This window comes from Curcuma longa, chromosome 10 (assembly GCF_044706935.1).
Source record: "Curcuma longa cultivar G26 ecotype Majalengka, Jawa Barat chromosome 10, ITB_CL_G26_1.1, whole genome shotgun sequence".
NCBI classification, from domain to species: domain Eukaryota; kingdom Viridiplantae; phylum Streptophyta; class Magnoliopsida; order Zingiberales; family Zingiberaceae; genus Curcuma; species Curcuma longa.
In genome coordinates, this window is record NC_133870.1 from 9,701,659 (window position 1) to 9,721,202 (window position 19,544).

At 39.3% G+C, this 19,544-nt stretch overlaps 4 protein-coding genes across 4 annotated transcripts; 3 read left to right on the forward strand and 1 right to left on the reverse strand.

Moving 5' to 3' along the window:
* The first annotated feature begins 647 nt into the window (after window positions 1-647).
* LOC141835616 (uncharacterized) lies at window positions 648-1,612 on the forward strand. Its single transcript, XM_074722998.1, has 5 exons — window positions 648-783; window positions 881-980; window positions 1,091-1,248; window positions 1,335-1,411; window positions 1,499-1,612. Exons 1-5 carry the CDS (start codon window positions 648-650, stop codon window positions 1,610-1,612), a joined length of 585 nt encoding a protein of 194 aa, XP_074579099.1.
* A 267-nt stretch (window positions 1,613-1,879) lies between these two features.
* LOC141835986 (embryo-specific protein ATS3B-like) lies at window positions 1,880-5,424 on the forward strand. The gene is made up of 3 exons (XM_074723403.1): window positions 1,880-2,040; window positions 2,131-2,244; window positions 4,977-5,424. The coding sequence occupies exons 1-3, from the start codon at window positions 1,903-1,905 to the stop codon at window positions 5,259-5,261; spliced, it is 537 nt and encodes a 178-aa protein (XP_074579504.1). The 5' UTR covers window positions 1,880-1,902; the 3' UTR covers window positions 5,262-5,424.
* A 2,489-nt stretch (window positions 5,425-7,913) lies between these two features.
* Window positions 7,914-10,010, reverse strand: LOC141836316 (cytochrome P450 734A6-like). The gene is made up of 5 exons (XM_074723780.1): window positions 9,725-10,010; window positions 9,418-9,641; window positions 9,097-9,335; window positions 8,629-9,037; window positions 7,914-8,557 (listed from the first exon to the last, which is right to left on the reverse strand). The coding sequence occupies exons 1-5, from the start codon at window positions 10,002-10,004 to the stop codon at window positions 8,090-8,092; spliced, it is 1,620 nt and encodes a 539-aa protein (XP_074579881.1). The 5' UTR covers window positions 10,005-10,010; the 3' UTR covers window positions 7,914-8,089.
* A 6,793-nt stretch (window positions 10,011-16,803) lies between these two features.
* On the forward strand, window positions 16,804-19,167 carry LOC141836544 (uncharacterized). The gene is made up of 4 exons (XM_074724057.1): window positions 16,804-16,935; window positions 17,029-17,111; window positions 17,189-17,279; window positions 18,935-19,167. Exons 1-4 carry the CDS (start codon window positions 16,904-16,906, stop codon window positions 18,963-18,965), a joined length of 237 nt encoding a protein of 78 aa, XP_074580158.1. The 5' UTR covers window positions 16,804-16,903; the 3' UTR covers window positions 18,966-19,167.
* The last annotated feature ends 377 nt before the right edge of the window (window positions 19,168-19,544 follow it).

Below are 19,544 nucleotides of genomic sequence, written 5' to 3' on the forward strand. Positions count from 1 at the left end.
TTTTTTATCACCAATGAGATTAATTTCATTAACTATATTCATCTACAACTTTTGTTTTTTTTTTGTTTTTGATTTTTTTTCCAGATAAAAATTCATCCTAGACATCTGTTAGAGGATATAACGGGAAGGTCCCGTTGATTCCCGTAATCAATTAAATCCATGAAACTTTAAGGAATAAATACTGCCAATGCAAATTGACATGTTCATATATTTCATTTTAATAAAAGGTTACTAAACATAAATGTAAAAATTAATAAACTTAACTATAAAGCAATTCACCTTTAGAAATGACACATGTAATTTTTTTTAAAAAAAAATAAAAATAAACAAGAATAATAACAACAACAACAATAATATTTTCTATCCTTCTCTTACATGGATTTTAAACTGATTTTAAACCTTGTCTATTATATAAAAGTAAATACATTTTCAAAACCTGAATTTTACTCTTTTATAGAACACTCAAATTCATAGTACGAAGAGTTTAGAAAGAAATCTTTGAATGTATGTATTCCTTCTAAATCTAGAAGGAAATCTAATAAGAGCATTCCAACCAACACTGGCCAACCTTGTCACAAATCTTCTCACTTCTTTCTATTTAAGGATTAAAACCCGAAATCCTCTTCCATCGTCTTCGATCTTGCACGATGGCGACGTCGACGGCGAACCAAGATGTAAAAGTGGCCGTGCTGGAGAGGCACATCATCAAAATGGAAGAGGAGAAGAAGAAGGTGGAGAATTTCAAAGAGGAGCTCCCCGAGTGCAACCGGTTGTTCATAAATGGTCGTTAATTTTGTGTTCTAGAGATCATTCATTCCTCTTTTATTATCAAATGATCATCATTTCTTCCAGTTGACTCTGTTTTGGTAAATTAAAGCAGCTCTACAGTTCATGGAGAACAAGCTGGAGAAGTGCAGTGGCAGGAGATGCGTGCGTGTGTTCGGACGCATCATGTCTACTTCTGAGAAACTCGACGAGCCTGCAGGCCACATCGCCGGTGAGCTAATCACGAAGATCCCTTCACGATACGTCTCTCTTGAGAATTTATCCGATTTTTACGAGCAGGGAACTTCAACATTATCGGCGACGGCGGCCACCGTACGAACGGATCGAGCTCGGTCTCAATGGAAGACGCCGGCCATCTGCCACCGCCATCGCCGCTGCCGCCGAAGAAAGCGAGGCGGTACTGGACGGAGGAGCTGCACTGCCAGTTCCTGAAGGCCGTCGAGCAGCTCGGAGGCGCCCAGCGTTAGTCAACAAGCTTCACGCCCTTCTTCTTTGATTTCTCCTCGTTCAATTTTATGTATAGTTTTGTCATTCTCACTGATCGGCAGTTGCGACTCCGAAGCAGATCAAAGAGCAGATGGACGTGGAGGGCCTCACGAGCGATCAAGTGAGGAGCCATTTGCAGGTGAGTGTTGCGCCGGCGATCCTTCTAACCCTCTCTCTGTTGGTCGGCGATTTTTAACGGCGAGTTGGCTCTTGTTCTTCGGTTCAGAAACACCGGCTGAGCATGCACCAGAGGGCGGGGCTGAGCTTCCACCAGGAAGGAGAAGGAGGCGATGCGCGAGTTCAGCGCGAGGAAGATGATGAACAGGAAGAAGGAGGCTGATGGGATCGGAAACATTAATTTATTATTATTATTTTTTATTTTGATGTTATAAAAAAATTAGAATATTAAATAAAATGAGAGATTTTTTTTATTAATCATTTTTTTACTCGATAAAATGATTTTATGAAAGACAAAAAAAAAGAGATCTGAGCTTTCTCCAGCTGGATGGGGAATGGCATGCCGACACGTGTGCGCGATCGAGTGAGAGGCAGAGACAAACGGGGATCTATTTTAGAGTGATCCAGTCTCTGGATTCCGTCGGTGAAAAATCGAGAGAAAGAAAGGGGAAAATGGCGAAGCACGTGGCGATCTCCCTTCTCCTGCGCCTCTTCCTGCTCTCCTCGCCGGCCATTCTCGCCTTCTGCGCCGCGGAAGCCGTCGATCCGCGGCCGCGGGAGTTCCCGTCGTTCCAGGTCCAGGAGATCAAGGTGCGCATCGGTCGCTTTGAATCAGCTGCGATTTTTTACCTCGTTTTTGTTTTCAGGCCCATTTTAATGTGGCTGGTTGTCATCTTACAGAAGCAGGTGGGGTGGAGTTGCTCCTACACTGTGAAGATTAAGACCAGCTGCTCTTCCATCCGCTACACCAGGGATTGGATCAGCCTTGCTTTTGGTGATGCATACCGTAACGAGGTCTCTTTCTGCATTTAATTTATTTTAAATCGAGTAATGCTTTTTTACACAGACTTCATTTCTTCCGCATTCCTCTGGAAATGACCGGCTTTTTATTTGTTTGGAAAAAACTTTTTTTTAAAAAAAAATAGTGTGTTTGCTTGGCAGAAGCAAGAGGAAAAAGAAACGAGTTGGGGAATATCTATTGTTAACTTCGAGAAGAGTAGAAGATTAAGGAATTTAATTTCGTTCAATTTATTTTATTTTATTTCCCAAATGATGCAGAAATGGTTGATAGAAAATGAAATTTGAGTCTCTTATTAAGAAGAAGAATGGGAGTGGGATGAAAAATATATTGTTTTATTTATTTTCCTTCACTAAGCCTTAACCCTTGAAGTTACTTATCTTTATTACTGTCCTCCAAATATGCATAGTATTTGTGTGTTTACTAGGACAGAAACAGGAGGCAGAAAAAAAATGAATTTGTCAATTTCTGTTGTCTATTTGAAGGAAAGAAAAATGTAAGAAAGAATTTAATGTTGCCTAATTCTTTCATATTTTTCCAGCTAAATTGAACGGGGAAGGAATGAAATTTGAGTTACTTATAAATAACATTTACTTCTTGGTCCTTTCGATTCATAAGATGGATGGGAAGAAGTTAATATATTTCCTTTCCTTTCCTTTTCTAATTCTTTTCTTCTTAATTCCTCCCATTCCCTGGTTACCATTCATATATGAATTTAATTCTATCAAATTCTTTCATATTATTTCTGCTCAAATGGAAGTTGAGTCACTAATAAATACAACATTCACCTGTTCTCCTTTTAATTCCATAAAAAAAATAAGATGTATGGATAGAAGATAATATAGTGCCTTCCTTTTCTTTTTTTACTTCTTGTCTTCTTAATTCCTCCCTTTCAAATTGAAGAAATATTAACTAATTTATACATTTCATTCATATACATTAGACTCATTATTTTCATGATTACTATTCATATGTTTTGTATGTGGCTGTTATTATTGGAGTAAGAAATTAAAAAAACTTTAAATGGTGGAGCAAGAATTAACTAGGAAGATATTCTTTTATTTTTGACTGCTCGGTGAACAGAGGCCCTGCATAGGCAGAACATAATTTATCCACAACTTAATCTCATCATAATCTCATGAATGGAGAGAATTACAGTGGAGTTATGTGACTGAATTTCAAATTGCTCACATAGAACTGATTTGAGCATCAGCATTCTTATGAAACTCGAGTAGGTTAAAATAACGTGGTCACCCACACAGCCATTGTGATATGCACATGGTGAGATTTTAAGATTATTTCTGAAGCATTAGAAAATACTATCAGGAAGATAGCCTCTTAAAGAAATTAGTTAAAGATCTGTGTTTTTCTACTCATTGATGACTTTTTGTATCTTTGATTTCAGCTTAAATTTGTCCAACATCTGATACAAACACCATAATATAACATGCAAAACATCTTGCAAATCGAACATAAAAGTTTGACAAGGGAATATAATGCAATATGAGAAGAGGAATTTAATAGATAGCAATTAGTCTAATTTAAGTGAATGTTAGAAAGATTATAGTATTAATTGTTGACATACCATGCAAAAAATATTCTTAGTATAACCATCATTTGATCCTTCATGGTTCAAAAATGGCCCCATGTCAGTTTTGAACTGTACATTAGACCATCTCCTTCGGCTATATGATATCATAATATGGGTTGGTTTATTTAAATTGCAAGAATGAATAACATATTAGAGCAATGTACATGATATATGGTGCTAACTATTTTCATACTGGAATGAACTTGAATAGGAAAAACAAACATCAAATAAACATCAAACAGCAATTACCAGCCATTACTGCAGTAGGATATTGTGTTTAATGCTATCAATCTAAAACATGTTGAATTTCCCTTATCCACACAGTTGTGAACTTATTTCTAATTTCAAATATTTTTTTTAATTCCAAATATTATGGTGAGGATCTGGGGCAATCAAGACTAATAAGAACTCTTCATTTGATGCACCTAATTTGGCGCTTCCCAAATTTTTTGATTTTTTGTAGAACCCTTTTCCTTGTTTGCTACAATCAATATGCATGTGCTAATAGATAGCATTGTTATATGTTCGAGGGTGTTATTGTTGTTTATAACTTGTGTAGTTGTGTTTTGTTGTTTTTTTCTATGTTCTATGGGTAATGTTATGGGTCTTGACTCTTGCATTGCATTTGCATTCATCACTTCATTGCTATTTTTTCTTGATGTGCTTCTATTAGATTTCATGTCACATATAATACAATATGCTCACAACCCTTACACCTGAATTGTCAATCCTCCTTTCTATATGTTACAGCTTTTCCAAGGTTTGTAGGCCTAAGTCATAGTAACTTCAACACAACCCACTGGCAGTCTCAATTTTGGTCATATTATTTATGTTTAAAGGGTATGATCTTGTCATCGTCTTGGGTTATCTCTCAAGGCAAAGCATGGTAGATTTTTTGTCCTCCCTCATTGTTGGAAAATCCTGTTGGAATTTCCAATTGGATTTCAGAAACAATGAACTTCATGTATTGATCCAAATGGCAAAATGCAACAGTGTGGGTTATCGCTTATTATGTGATTTAAACTCGTTGAAGAACTAGGATTTACGTGTAAATCTTTGCTACTTGTTTGGAGAAAACATCTTTGTTAACCATTACTTGTTCTTGGTATACCTCTTAAAAACACTGCTGTGCTGCAGATATATGCACCAAGGCTCGACGACCCTTCATCAGGAGCATTCGAGCGTTGCTCCACTGATACATTCAAGATCGAAGGGCCGTGCGGCTACGGAGTCTGCTACTTGTACTTGCGGCGCGACGGTTGGGACGGATGGACTCCCGAATGGGTGAAGATCTACGAACCGGGTGCTCGCCGTGCCCTCACCTTCTACTACGGTTCTCCCCTTCCCAACGGCATCTGGTACGGCTTCAACCACTGCCCCAGTGCCTCATCGTCCGCCGACCCAACGAAGCAGACCGAGTAAAATAATAGATCGAGAATTTGCCTTTCTAGACGACTGCATTTCCTGGATTGTTCTCTAAAATCTGGTATCCTTCTATCTGATGTCTGTGAGTTATTCTCCTGACGATCATCTATGGAACAGCACAAAATAAGACATTTATATAATTGATCGTGTTACATGACTACTTATGCTCTCCTCTTGGCTCGCTTGTCCGTGTCATGCTTCCCCGTGCTGAATCCGCAGCAGAGGCAGACAGGCACCTTGGGAGACGGCGGCTCGGCGGCCGCTGCGGTCAGCGGCTCCCTGGTTCTTATCCGGGTGATGCCTCCGGTGAGCCCCCTCGCCCGCCCCGCGCCTTGGTTGTGCTTCGACGGCTCGCCGAGTTCTCCCGTCGGCCCGACTCCTCTGTTCTTCGGCTTCGCCAATTCGCCGGAGAAGAACCTCTCGTTCCAAACCAACCCCGACGACCCTGATCTCCGGAACGTCGTGGCTGATCTCTGCAGCGTCGCCATCTCTCTCCTCTCTTCGGGGTTTAGAATTCGACGGGCGTGCGCGCATATAATGCAAACGGAAGGACGATCGGAATTGTTCTGCAGGATTCTGGATAGCGAAGAATTCAACGGAAGGAGAATGGAAGGAGGAAAAGGGCGCTGTCTTTGTTATATTAATATGAGCGATGCGCCGTGCCGTGACTAGATTTTTTTTCTAAAAAAAGATTGGATTGGATTGGATTGGATTGGTCGGTTTCTTTGTCGGGCGGATCTAGTGGAGACTCATCGAGTTGTATTTCTTGTTTGGCGTCATGCGAGCGACCATTCGCTGCCTTTGCTTTGTCGGCAAAACAAATTAGTTGAGAATGAGTGGACAAGTCTGTTTTCTTCAATCGAGACGTTTATTCATTATGTTTCATGACCATTCAAATCAGTAGAGATCGATACCACAATGGTATGACAATGTAGATCTTGTTTGTACTCTTGATATATTTTATTTTTTTAGCCATGGAGACACCCCTTCTAATAATAAATTTACACTTTTTGATATTACTGTCTTTCATTTAATTTTGTTCCTTACTAAATTTGGTTGATCATCTATCCCTTTAGATATCCACATGGGTTAATATTCTCGTATACTCGGGTTAGCATCTATATATTTGCATCTATGAAGTATGAACCCAATTTGTAAATGAACTAATTTACCATTTAATCATTCTAGATCAATCCTTTTATTATTTAAATCATCTTAAATATTAATTCCTCACACTCGAGAAATTGATTTACAAGTCTACTCATGAAATAATTGTACATATTGCTATTCAATTTATTAGTAACAAAAATTATTTTTTCTATTGATTTATCATTATTTTATCTTATGTTAATTTTACTTATTGAAAAATAATGATATTTTAAAATAATATTTTAATGAGTAAAATAAACTAAAAAGATTACGTGACAATTACTACATTTCAAATGAACATTATCTAATTGATTGTATAAAAACTAACAAATAGCTACTACAACATGTAATAGCTCGCAGCTAACTGCTACACGTAACTACTACTGCTACACGTAACACTTACAATCTAACTTTAAAATCCGATCTAGGAGTATTTTGGATAATTTACTTTAAATGGGATGCACATTTAATGTTAATTAAAAAAAAAGACGCTCATATGTGATTTGTTAAATGATGGACGCTTTTTTTTATGTTTACTCATATATATTCTATCAAAATCAAAAGGGTGGTCTTCATTTGTAAAATCGTTAGATGGCTGTCCATTTCCAATTAAAATCAAATGAGTATCTAATTTAACATAAACAGCCTAAAATACCTATATATTATTTAATTATTTGATCGTGTAGAAGCTAACAACTAATTTTTACACATTATAAAAGATAGTTATTAATTTTTACAATAGTAATTTTACATCATTTTAATTTTGCTTCTCTAAGTGATAATTAGATTAAAATAATATTTTAACGAGCAAAACAAATAATGTGAACTTCATAACACTCACTACATTTTAAATGAACATTATTTGATTACAATTGACAATGTAAAAACTATATCTTATACAAATGTTAATTTTATATTATTTTAATTTTACTTTTTTGAATAATAACTTGATTAAAATAATATTCAACAAACAAAACAAGTGATCTAGATTATATGATACTCATTACATTTCAAATCAACATTATTCGTTCATATAAAAACTAATATATAACTTTATACGGTGTAGAAGCTACATACTAACTTCTACCACGTGTAGAAACTAACGAGTAGTTGCTAAAAAACTAAAAATAAGAATATTCAAAGAATAAAGATAAGAATATTTACACAGCTCATGTGATTAGACGTCCAATTTTAATTGTAAAATGAGGTGCCCTCTTAATTTTTAACTACCTTATTTATACCATTCATGGTGTGAATGAAAGGAGGAAGAAAATGAACATAAACATACAGGTAAATCTTTATCGAAAACCCTAATCTAAACTTGATCCTTAATAGAAATTCTTAACGATGAGTTCGACTGGTAGCCCTAACGAGCGTAGCAACCGACGGTTCAACGTGGTTCGACTCGAACCATTCATGCAAACAGTTAGAGACCAGGAGGAACAAGACAGCCGACATGCTCATGTTTGAGTCGCCCTCGCCAGGCATTCTATACGCGTCGCCACTCTGCCGGCTCCCTGTCTCCTTAATTTCCGGCGTACCCAACTACCGACTGAAATGAAGGAGCAAACCAACAAGCTCGATCATCTCCTCGCAGAATCAAAACGGTTGTCGAATTCTACCTGTAATTTACGCAATTACGTACGGGTGCTAGCTAGCAACGAGAGAGGTGCATGCTAGAGCTTCTTGCAATGGCGTCCGTCGGTCACGCAATGGGATCCTAGAGACCGGAAGAGGATCGGCGCGCCGTGCTGCGGGTGGAGCAGCACCAGCGCGATGGGCGCGTGGACGTAGGAGGGGGCGAGGTGGAAGGCGAAGCGGCGGAGGATGATGGCGAGGGTGAGCTTGGCCTCCAGCAGCGCCAGGCTCTGGCCGATGCACATCCGCGCGCCGAGGCCGAAGGGGATGAAGGCCGTCGGATGGCGCGCCGCGCGGCTCGCCCCGTCCGCGAACCGCGCCGGGTTGAATTCCGCCGCGTCCTCCCCCCACAGCGCCGCGTCGTGGTGCACAGCCACGATGGGGATGAGCAGCTCCGTCCCTCGCGGGATCCGCCTCCCTCCCAGCTCCACCTCCGCCTTCGCCCGCCGGATCGTCGCCACCGCCGGCGGGTACAGCCTTAGCGTCTCGTTCAGTATCATCCCCAACTGAAAGAACAATTCAGTAGAATCTAAATATTGCCCTTAAATCCTCATGGATTCATCAAAGAATTCGATACCGTCTTGAGCTTGGCGAGGTGATCGAGGGAGGGGATGTCGAGCGGGCCGCACACGCAGAGGACCTCTGCTCGCGCGCGTTCTTGCCACTCTTGGTGCATGGCGAGGAGCACCGTGGCCCACGTCAGAAGGCTAGAGGTGGTTTGCTTCCCCGCGAAGAAGAACGTCTTGCATTCCTCCACGATGTCCTTGGCCGTCATCGGCTCCGCCGCCGGAGACGTCGGCGAAGGCTGCGTAGTTGGCGCTCTGTGTCGAGCACCTGGCCCGCTGGACGCATTGATCATCAGTCCCAGCAAGTCCTTCATTTCTCCGGCCGGTTGTTCCTTCCTCCGCCCGATGAGCTGGATCAGACTTCTCTTGATCTTCTTCTCTAGCTTCCATGATTCGGTGTTCTTCTTCGTCGGCAAAAATCTGTTTTTTCTTAATTAATCGAAGTTAATGCAAGACAAAAACAGAGTAATCGGGTGTACCTGTAGCCGGGAATGAGGACCTTGCGGAAGGCATCGGCGGCGAACTCCATTTGCTGGGACTGCAACCGGAAGATGGCCTTGCCATCGTCGTAGCTCCCGCCGAACGCAGTGCGCGTGATGGCATCCTCAGTCACCGTCTGGAACCACTCGGACACGTCAACCTCCACCTCCACGCCGGGGACCGCCGCCAACTTCTCCGCCATTTCCATCACAGTTCGACCGATGAAAGGTATCAACAACTGATCCACGGATCGATGGGCAATCGATCAGCCGGTGCTAATTAACGGCATAAAAACAGGCACTGCTTGCTCAATTAATTACTTTGAGATTGTCGGCGTGAAAGGTCGGCGTGAGGATCTTCCGGTGGCGAGCCCACTTCTCGCCGCGGAGGCTCACCAAGCCCTCGCCCTCCAGCCGCCGGACCAGCGGGTGCGACTCGTAGCGCTCGAAGACGTCGGACCGCGATAGCAGAATCTCTCTGATGAGGTCGGGTTCGGCGACGGTGAGGCGCGCCGTGGCGCCGAACCACATCAAGAACGTGGAACCTGCAAAAAGAAAGACCGGCATCAAAGCCAATTAGCTTCGCCGGCAAAAGGAAACAGAGCAGCTGGGAAACTGCATGCAGTACCATAGAGGTCCTTCCAATGGTGATAGAAAGGGAGGACTCTGGGGAGGATGTCGTGAGAGGTCTGAGGCTTCATGGGCTCGGCGGAGGCCTCCACCGCCATGGCAACCACGTCCTTGAGGCAGCCAAGGAAGAAGCGGCACGGCGGACCTCTGATGCCCTGCTCCGCGAAGTGCTTCTCCAGCCTCCTCGGCCTCCACCACAAGAACTCCAACGTCCTCACTGCCATGCAAGCCACCAAAGCCAGCGACAAGTAGCAGCACCATGACCACCCCTGCAGCATGCCTCTTCTTCCTTCTGATCCACCTGCAATTTCCTTCAAAATGAATGAACAACACACAGAGAAGAAAGAGAGCTTGCATGTGAGCAAGGATAAAGGCGAGAGGGCTTATATAGCTACAGCCGAGGCTCCTCTTTCACCCAATTAAAGCGATGATCTCATTTAAATGAGAGATAAAATAAGGAGAATGACGAAGATCATACTTTTCTTGATTACCTCTCTAGAAAATCTTTTTCAGGGAAGATAACAAAAAAGGAAAGATTGTTCTGTTCTGTTCTATAACAAATATTTTACTGAATACATACAAACATTCAATCACATCATTTTTTTAGGAGAGTGTTAGATGGACCTGAGCAATCGGTTTAAAATAAAATCAACCGAATCGATCTAATTATTTGAACTTTTTAATAAAAATTAAATAAATCAAACTGATAGCATATCAATTTTCGATCAAATTAAACCGACCATTTTAAGAACATACGTATAACAAATTAAATGAATATCGATGAAGTCGAGATAATATCATTCTTTGTCATAATCAATTATAATTTCTCGATTTACCTTCTTATATATAGGACCGCTAGATGATGAATTTCACCTTTTACTCAAGTATAACCAATTAAATACTATCTTTTATCTAAATCTTTAATAATTATGAGAGTTTTAAAATCAAAACTGAAATAAATTATCTAAAATAATTGTTTTTTTTAAATAAAATTTTAACATAATCAAATTGAATTTTTAAACATTACTCACGTCAAGTGTTAAAATCCAACCGAAAAAGAGAAAAATCTACGTAAGATTAGTTTATTAGTTTATATATCAAAAGTTACTACAAACGAGTTATATATATCAAAGGAGTTACTACAAACGAGTTGTCAATCACTCTCATAGTTCTTTCTCATTTGAAAAACAAGGGGAGAAGATGTAGTTGTTAGTGCAAGGCATTGGATCCTCAGAGAAGTCATGAAAGGGCTAGAGATGGCAAGTGGTAGGGAAAAGGAAAACAGGAAGAAGATAGATAGCCGACAATTCTTGATGAAAAGATACAAGTGATAAGGAGGGGCACATCTTTTCGACTTCGCCTAATTAGTCCTAGAGATGGACGGCCTTCATTCGTCCACCATTGTAAGATGCTTGTTTTGGTTGTACTTCAGATGCACAGGTTTGTCAGGATGTCTATTGTCTTGTAATCTGCAGCCATGAAAAAGGTGTGTGCTTGAAGGTGCTCCATCTTTTCACAACAGGAATCTGAACGCTAACAACATGATGTCAGACTGAATTCTGAACAATGAATGAGGAGATGGAAGAAAAAGGGAAGTGCAAAATAGTTTGAGTTTCAGTATCATTACTAATTAATCTGTTTCAGAAAAGTCATGGAATAGTGTAATGAAGGACTGTTCTCATTCACATAATTTCAGATCAATGCCCTCTGGCCTTCTAGCTTGTTTGCTAACTTAGCAAGTTGCCTTTGATAGGATTTCCTCACCTACATAGCTACAAAGTACCAATAAGCCATAGGCATAGCTCATAGTTTGATGTGCCTCTTCATCCACAATCACCCAATAGTTCAAGGGACAATCATTGCAATCTCCGCGGGTATAAGAATATCAGAGTTTGAATCTTAATAATGATGAATATTTTAACGATCGATCTTTAAGTATGCTATTCTGAATTTATCCAATAGACAAACTAGAGGAAGACTATATGCCTCTAATAACTGGCTAACTATTCATAAGTAGAGTTAGGAAACGGTTAACTATTACAAGTAGAGTTAATTAGGAGTATCTTCAAATGGAAATTGCAATCATGCTTACTCAATTTAAGTGGAAATATTCTATTGTAATAATTATAAAGTTATAGGAGAGGTTAGAATAGTTTTTTTTTCTTCCTTCAAACTAGGAAAAGGAGCATTTTCAATGAAATTCGTTCACTTTTCAATAAATTAAGTAAAGAGACTGACGTAGCACCATGCATGATTAAAGCCAACAACCTTACAAAGGAGAACTTTTACACAGAAAAAAGAAGTAAAAATTTTTATTGATTGAAAAAGATGATAATTACATCCACTCTAATCCTTTTTTTATAGATCCAACCTTGATGAAAACTAGAAAATAAATAACCAAATCAGGAAACATACTAGACTATAATTAGGAATATAATTATCTCCTAATTAGTTTCCAAAAGAAAAAAAAAAGATGACAATCCTAAATTACCAAATGACTCAACAACCTACCCAACAATAAAAATTAATTGGATCCAAGTTATTATCCAATTTATTTTCTTTTCTATATCATTCTCTCCCAAACTCTGCCCATGACTAATTAACCTCGTTATGGCCAGTCCCAAGTCCGGATAAAAGAGGGTTGCATTAAGTTGTCAGCTAGCATTAAACTAAGATAAATACTCAATGAATAGATCCATTAAATCATTCTCTCCCTACGACAGCAGCAGAGGCATTGTGGACCCTGCAGCTGTTGTGGAGAAGTCGTGTGACCCCCGAGGCCCCACCACTAAGGGGTCGCACGACCCCTGTCACATTGGAGTCGCGCGAGCTTGCAACCGTGCCACAATGCACGAGTTTGCTAGCATTGCAAGTGGGTGTCAAGGGTCTCGGGTGTTTTTTAATCAAAACTTAGATTGATTATTTTAATTAACTCCATAGGAATAATCTAAAGAGGCTTTATTAAACCTTAATAAAATTATCTAATTAATTAATTATTTTATTTATTTTAATTCTAAAAAGATATAATAAAAATTTTATTTATTTATTTATCTATTTTCATTTTTCCCTTTTTTAAAAGATTATTTTTTATTTTTTATATTTTTAAATATTTATGCTAAATATTTTATTTTTTAATTAATATATTTTAATTTAAAAAATATTAAAATTATATCGACATAATACGATACGGTACCAAAACCTTGACACAGGTCGAGATTTTAAACCTTGGCTTGGACCATTTCTTACTTACTCTAATCTTCTCTAGCTTCATTGAAATGTCCTATGCAAAGAGGATAAATTTGAGGACCCGAGTTGTGAGGAGCACTTCTACAAATTGACACAACTTTTCTGCCCCAAGGATCTCTAGGACGAGGTAGATGTGTTTTAGGTGGACATGACGTGTCTTAGTGTAGATTAGGATGTTATGAAATAGCCTATAAGGAGTTTCCCTAAAATGGTTTTAGAACTTAGTTCATTACTTCCATGAAGGTATTAGGGTCCTTTGAAAGTCGAAAGAGAATAACTAACTTCTCATAAAGTCCATCTTGTGTGTTAAAGGTATTGCCATTTATCACCAATCTCGGTCCTAATTTGATAATATCCGTTACACAAGTCTTTCTTGGAAAACCAATAGGCTCCTACCATCAAGTCAAATGTCATAAAGCAACAATGATCTTATTGATGACACAACTATCGATACATATTCTCCAAGAGTCATCCTTTTCAGAAATAACAAAAACAAGGGTGACTCATATTCTCCCTAATAAAATCTCTCTGTAAGATTTTCTCAACTTGCCTATTCAATTCAGCATGCTCTGCGAGTTCATTCAATATGTTAGTGTCGAAGCTTAGTCAACTATCACATTGGAATAAGATTTATGGTGTAATGGGCAGTGCACATAGGCAGAAATTCATCAAGTAATTCTTCAAGATTTATGTCTTGGAACTCAATTAAAATCTTATTGACCTTAGGGGATGATACCTCACAAACTCATTAGGGTCGGTTGTGAGGTCCAGATCCACTAATGCTACATTACTCCTAAATCCTTTTCTCCTTTGTATCGAAATTGCGTGAGAAGGTGAAAGGGTTGTTTCAAAGATTGGACTAGTTTGGTTGGTGACTTAGGTTTGAATTTGGTCATGTTAGGCTTAACTGGGGACGACTTAGCGTTCTGGCCATTGTGTTTAAAAAAGTAGATTTTTTTTTACCAAATAACTCAAGAGTTATCCAACAATAGAAATTAAGTCTAAAATTTAGCCAAGGACGAACAATGGGCATAGTAGAGGTGATGGGGATGCCCATTATTTTTAATGTGAAAAGTAGAGTGCATTTGTGCCACATTCTTTTTCCAAGTTTTCTATGAGTTTTCACCAAAGCACATCTAAATTTAAAGTCAGTTCATGATCCAAGAGAGTAGAAAATTTCAGCTATTTATACAAAATCATAGAGTTGATTCAAGAGAGAAGGCTATAAGTGATAGAATGGAGTAATGTGGGCATTAATTTGTCTCACATGATCTGGCATTAATTTGTCTCACATGATCTTTCATGATCCCACAGAATCATGAACATTGAATCAGGATATATGAATGGCCAAAATGTTTATTTTCAATTGTTACTACTTTGCTTTTTTCTTTTTGAAAGAGAATGTTATCCAGAATGCAGTTTGTAATCTATGAAAATATATGAAGGGAAAAGAAAGGAAAAAATTGGCAATCTAGAAGATTGCTCCAACCTAATGAAGCTAAAATACCAATATAATTATATAGCAACAATAATACTCCAACAAAGAGAAATACAAGAACACTCATATGGATGAGTGCTCAGGAAGAGAAGTGTGGAAATGTGTTCTTCCAATTTCCATCTTTATCCTCAAAAGCTTGAATTACAGAGTCAAGTTTAAAAATGGTTTAGGTGGTACACTTTGTCCTCCATGAGTAAAAGGATCAAGAACATAGCTGCAAGGAGATCATTGAAGAGGGTTTTGCTTAAGAAACTGATCCAACTGGACCTACACTATGCTCGAGCAATACTATGTATTCATATATCAGTGCCGAGGGTCAGGTGTATAATGTTGCAAATCTTTCTAATTGAACAGGTTACTCAAAAACTATCCCATGCTATGTTTGATGATCTACCATTCAGTGATTTTAACACTGGATTAAAGGGGAATGCATCAGGCTTTAGAAACAGTGTTGCCAGTAACTGCTAGCTGATTTGATACAGATTGCAAGGAATATATGATAGAGCAAGCACCCTATCTTTCTTAGCCATAAAGTATCACCCTAGAAAAACTATTTACTCCACCGGCTATATAAGCATAGACAACAGCAACAAACATAGCTGAGTTGGTTACGACGGAACAGACTTAAACTTTTTTCTTGTGAAGAGAACTTTACGATGGTTTCACAATGACTTTTGGGGCCAACCTTGCAAGTTGCAACTGCAGCAACAAACTTTTTTTTGTAGAGAACTTTACGATAGTTTCACAATGACTTTTCCAACCTTGCAAGTTGCAACTGCCTACATAATAGAGATCTCAAAGCACAACAATAAAATTAAGCTAGCTGTTGGATAAGTCCAAAAGATGGTTGGTCCTAAAAACCTAACACTCAGAGGAGAGGAGACCACACTATGAAGCCTGATCCAAGAGAAGATACAAGGACACCAAATGATGTTCACATGCTTTTGGACCATGATCATCATGGTATTTCAAACTGAATGATTTGTTATCAGGGCAAAAAGCAGATGGAATCTGCAAGTGACATTGAGTTTGTATATCAGAATAACTCACTAGAAGGCAAAAAGTTTCTTCAATTCCATACACACGGATAAAGTAAATATGTTATCACTCCAAGTTATGATCAACTGTAGTAAGGCAATAGATGTGAATTGCAAATCAAAGAATTTATTGAAAAGGGAACACTGATAGATATTAAGACATAAAAACAAAAAAGCTTTAACTACCTGATGGAGATGTGCCAAATAGATGTCGTCGTCTTGAATCTTTAACATTCAAATGATATCAAGAGACGTAGCTAGCGATTGCATGTGGAGGTTGCCTCCGACCACCTGCCGACAACGGCAACCTGCAAAATCCCCACCATCTTTGTCTCCCATCCCCATCCTCGTAGCTATGCTGTCTCTTCTATTAAACGCTCATGCCTGCGCGAGCACTGGGTGAGTTGGGTGAGGCACTGGTCTGGGAACTTCCGTGTCATGCTCCATGGCCCCCCATTAGAGGCACAGTTTAACATGCACGCTATCGTGGAATTAAATATGCCGATGTCTTGCTAACGTGCTGTGAGAGAAGTTGCTCGTCAAGGTTCGAGTCAACGAGGAATTAAGACAAACAGGTTATCGGCGCGCCTTTACAGCCCCACCCAAGGCCAGTGGCACTCCGCGTTGAGCTCCTACGAGCAAGTGGTGGTGGATGAAGCGGAGCAGGCTGGAGGGGAGGGCCCGCCGGAGAACGGTGGGCCGGGCCGGCAGCCGCGCAAAGCCTACGGAGGCGGGGTGGAAGCATGTGCGTTCAAGTTTGTTCGTTGCAGAGCTGTGCCGGCAGCGAGTGGTGGAGAGGGCACCGACCGCGGAGTGGCGGAGGAAGCGGCGACGTCGATGTGCACTGTTGCTGCAGGGCCACCACGGGCTACGTCGTGTCAGTTCATTCAATTCGCATCACGTCGCTGCAATCATTGACACGATCTATCTTTCTTCGTTCACCAACAACAAAGAGGTGGCGGCCAGCGTAGCCAAGAACCGAAGCCACGACAAAAAGCACACAAAATCTATGGATATATTAAACAAGATTTTATAATTTATATATATATTTTTTAATTCAGTTATTTAATTCTTCAAATAGATTAGGAAGAGCCCATGTCTGAGAGAGACCATTAAAAAGAGTCAGCCCGTTAGAAAGCCCAATTAGTAGCGTAAGAAAGCCCACAATCCAACACGGGCCGTCCAAATGGATCTAATGGGCCGAACGCTGACCAAGCTCGATCGGCCCATTTATGATCCAGTCCCTAAACCTTAAAGAGGAGACGTGACAGAAAACCACCCCAGTTTTTGGTTTCCTCCGCCGATCGATCGATCGACAGAGAAAAAGCAGCCCACGGCTTCGTTTTCCTCTCGCAGTCCGTGGATCTAGGCTTCGATCGCTCAGATTGCTACGCCGATGGCCTCGTCCTCCAACGATTTCTCCACCGTGTAATCATCGAACTCATTTGCTTGCGTATTGATTCTAGGATTCGCAGTTCTGTCAGGGGCCTGATCGATTTGTTCCCTTTTGTCTTGATGAAGCGATGGCGCTGTCAGGAGGAAAAAGAGAGGGCCTCAGTTCAAGTTCCTGGTTCCTCTCGTATACGCTCCCGTTCTTCCTCTCAGTACGCTCTTCTTTTTCTTTGTTCTTTGTTTGTGTTGATTGTTTAGCTTTCTGAATTTGGGCGACGACATCATTCAGTTCGAATTGGTCTGAGGCACAATCCTGTGTTGCGGGAGAGGGTGTTCTTCGGCGCCTTGGCTGTTGCATTCGCTCACGGAGCATATTTGGTGTATCCTTTTGGTCGGCATCATGAGTGACCTTTATTTCTGATTTAGGTGTTCTTTTTGGTTTGTTCTTTATATATGATTCTGTTTTTTGGCAATTGAAAGTTATTGTTTTTACCTTGCTTGTTTATCGGATATTATGGTTCCGTGACATGTTAATATCTTTTCCATGGTTCCGAACTCAGATCAATCTCGGTAAGAGTTAGTATTGGAGGGATTTCTAGGATACATATTATACCTTCACTATCTTTTTTTATGTATTTGAGACTCATTTCTCCGACTTATCATAATAAGTTTTTGGTCATTTCATCGTTAAGAAAAAAGAGAAATAAACGGAAACTTCAAAGGCATTACAGTTAGCATTGAACTTTGATAATGACTTGTGAACTTCATGGTCAAATGTCTTATACTGGCTAGTACAAACTAGATAGAAGGATATACTCAGTCTTTTGATGTTTGGTCTTAATTTCTCACATAGATTTATCTAGCACAAGGGTTGATGTAAATTTGAAAGGTCATGGTTAGTTCTAAATAGTCCCATTGTGGATCCGTATGAAATGAAAATCTAGAATAACTTACTATAAATGAGAGTAGAATCTTTATTTGGAGGTAGCTAAAGTCATACTTATGATATGGACGGATTAGATTGGAAGTGAGCTCTACTTGATAGAAGATGTGGCATCGACATGTTTACAGGTAGGAGAGCAAATAAATGGAAGGAAGAAACTGATTCAAAGAGATATTCGAGCACTCTTGTTGAGAACCTAAGTGATAGGGTTATTTAATTGAAATTCCAAATGCTACAGATACTATCATACTTCTGTGAAATTTTTATCAAGTAGTCTTTTTTTTTCTTTTTGAGTGGATAGAAAATTAGGAAAAATGCTGCACGAGAGAAAAAAAGGAAGGTGAGAAACAAAGAAGAAAAATCCAAGAACTATGTTCTCATCAGTAGTTTTTTCCCTGTTGTGCTTTATTTTTCCCAATTTCTTGTTGTGTTACATGAAACACCTGCCTATTGACTCTTGTGACCACCTTTCCATGGTTGCATCCCCTTTGGGGCATCACTACCTTCATGCTTTGGGGAGTCCCTCCTTTCATGACGACATTGTTCTCACCTGAAGATGACTTTTTGCACTTGCGTGAGATCATGTTGTCATTAAAGGCTCTGTGAGGTATGTTGCTGCCATTATGTTGGCAGAAAACTCATTTTATTGCTCACTAGCTCTAGCATGAAAAAAAAACTCTTTCAATCACTATACAGGACTAAAGATGCAGTACAACTCTAGTGTATTATACCTTGTACAGTTACTGCTTCTGAATATCTAATCTTGTTAAACTAATTTTTGTTACTCGTTTACCTTAGTAAAACTTAACAATTTACCTAGGTCCTCTAAGTTTTTTTATTTTCTATTTTTATTTTCATTTAGAGAAAAATAATACTTCTCTGCCTGTTGTTTTCCATGCAATTTTGTTAAGATTAATTGAAAAATTATGCTGGGGGAACCTTGCCCTTCTCAATAATGAGGTTTTTTCACAAAAATGCTTACTATTTCTTTTTAGCTTATCATTATTCCCCTTGGTTATTAAAGTTGTAAAAATCTGTTTACATATACATTTCTTTGTGGTTATCTTGCTTTTCCTTGATATATGCTTCCAGGACTGATTTGTATGACATAGAAAGCAAGTGACCTGCACACGCCGTTCATTAGAGAAAATTTACAAGTTTTTGAAATGACTATCTTTTGATGTTAGGCAAGCATTGGCCTTCGGGTTCAACGGAGAGGAGTTGTAATTTGATAAATCTGTGTTTTTTTTTAATGAATTGGCTGGTCTATATCTCCAGAATGTTTATTTTCCATCGAATGCAATTTTATTGTTTGGTCTGAATAATTGATATTATATGTATGTGCATTGTCATGGATTGCTCAAAACAGAGTGGAACAAGTAGCACCACTGTTAGGAATCAACTTGGTATTATTATTGTTTCACTTTGTCACTCTTTGAGGCTTCAGAGGCCTCCCCAAGATGTGTTATTTAGGATCCTTACCAACTGCAAGATTCGATGGAGTTCTGTTGTGAGCTATTGATTTGATCAAGTGATAATCAATCACGGAAATGAAAGTGTGACGATCATCTAATCAAGAAGGGATTGCGTAGTTAATCTTATAGGGTGCCTATCCATAGTTTGCATTCGTATGTATTCCTTGGGCAATGTTTCAAAACACAGGAGTTGAACAGTCTATACGAGAATCTAGGGTTGTAAACAA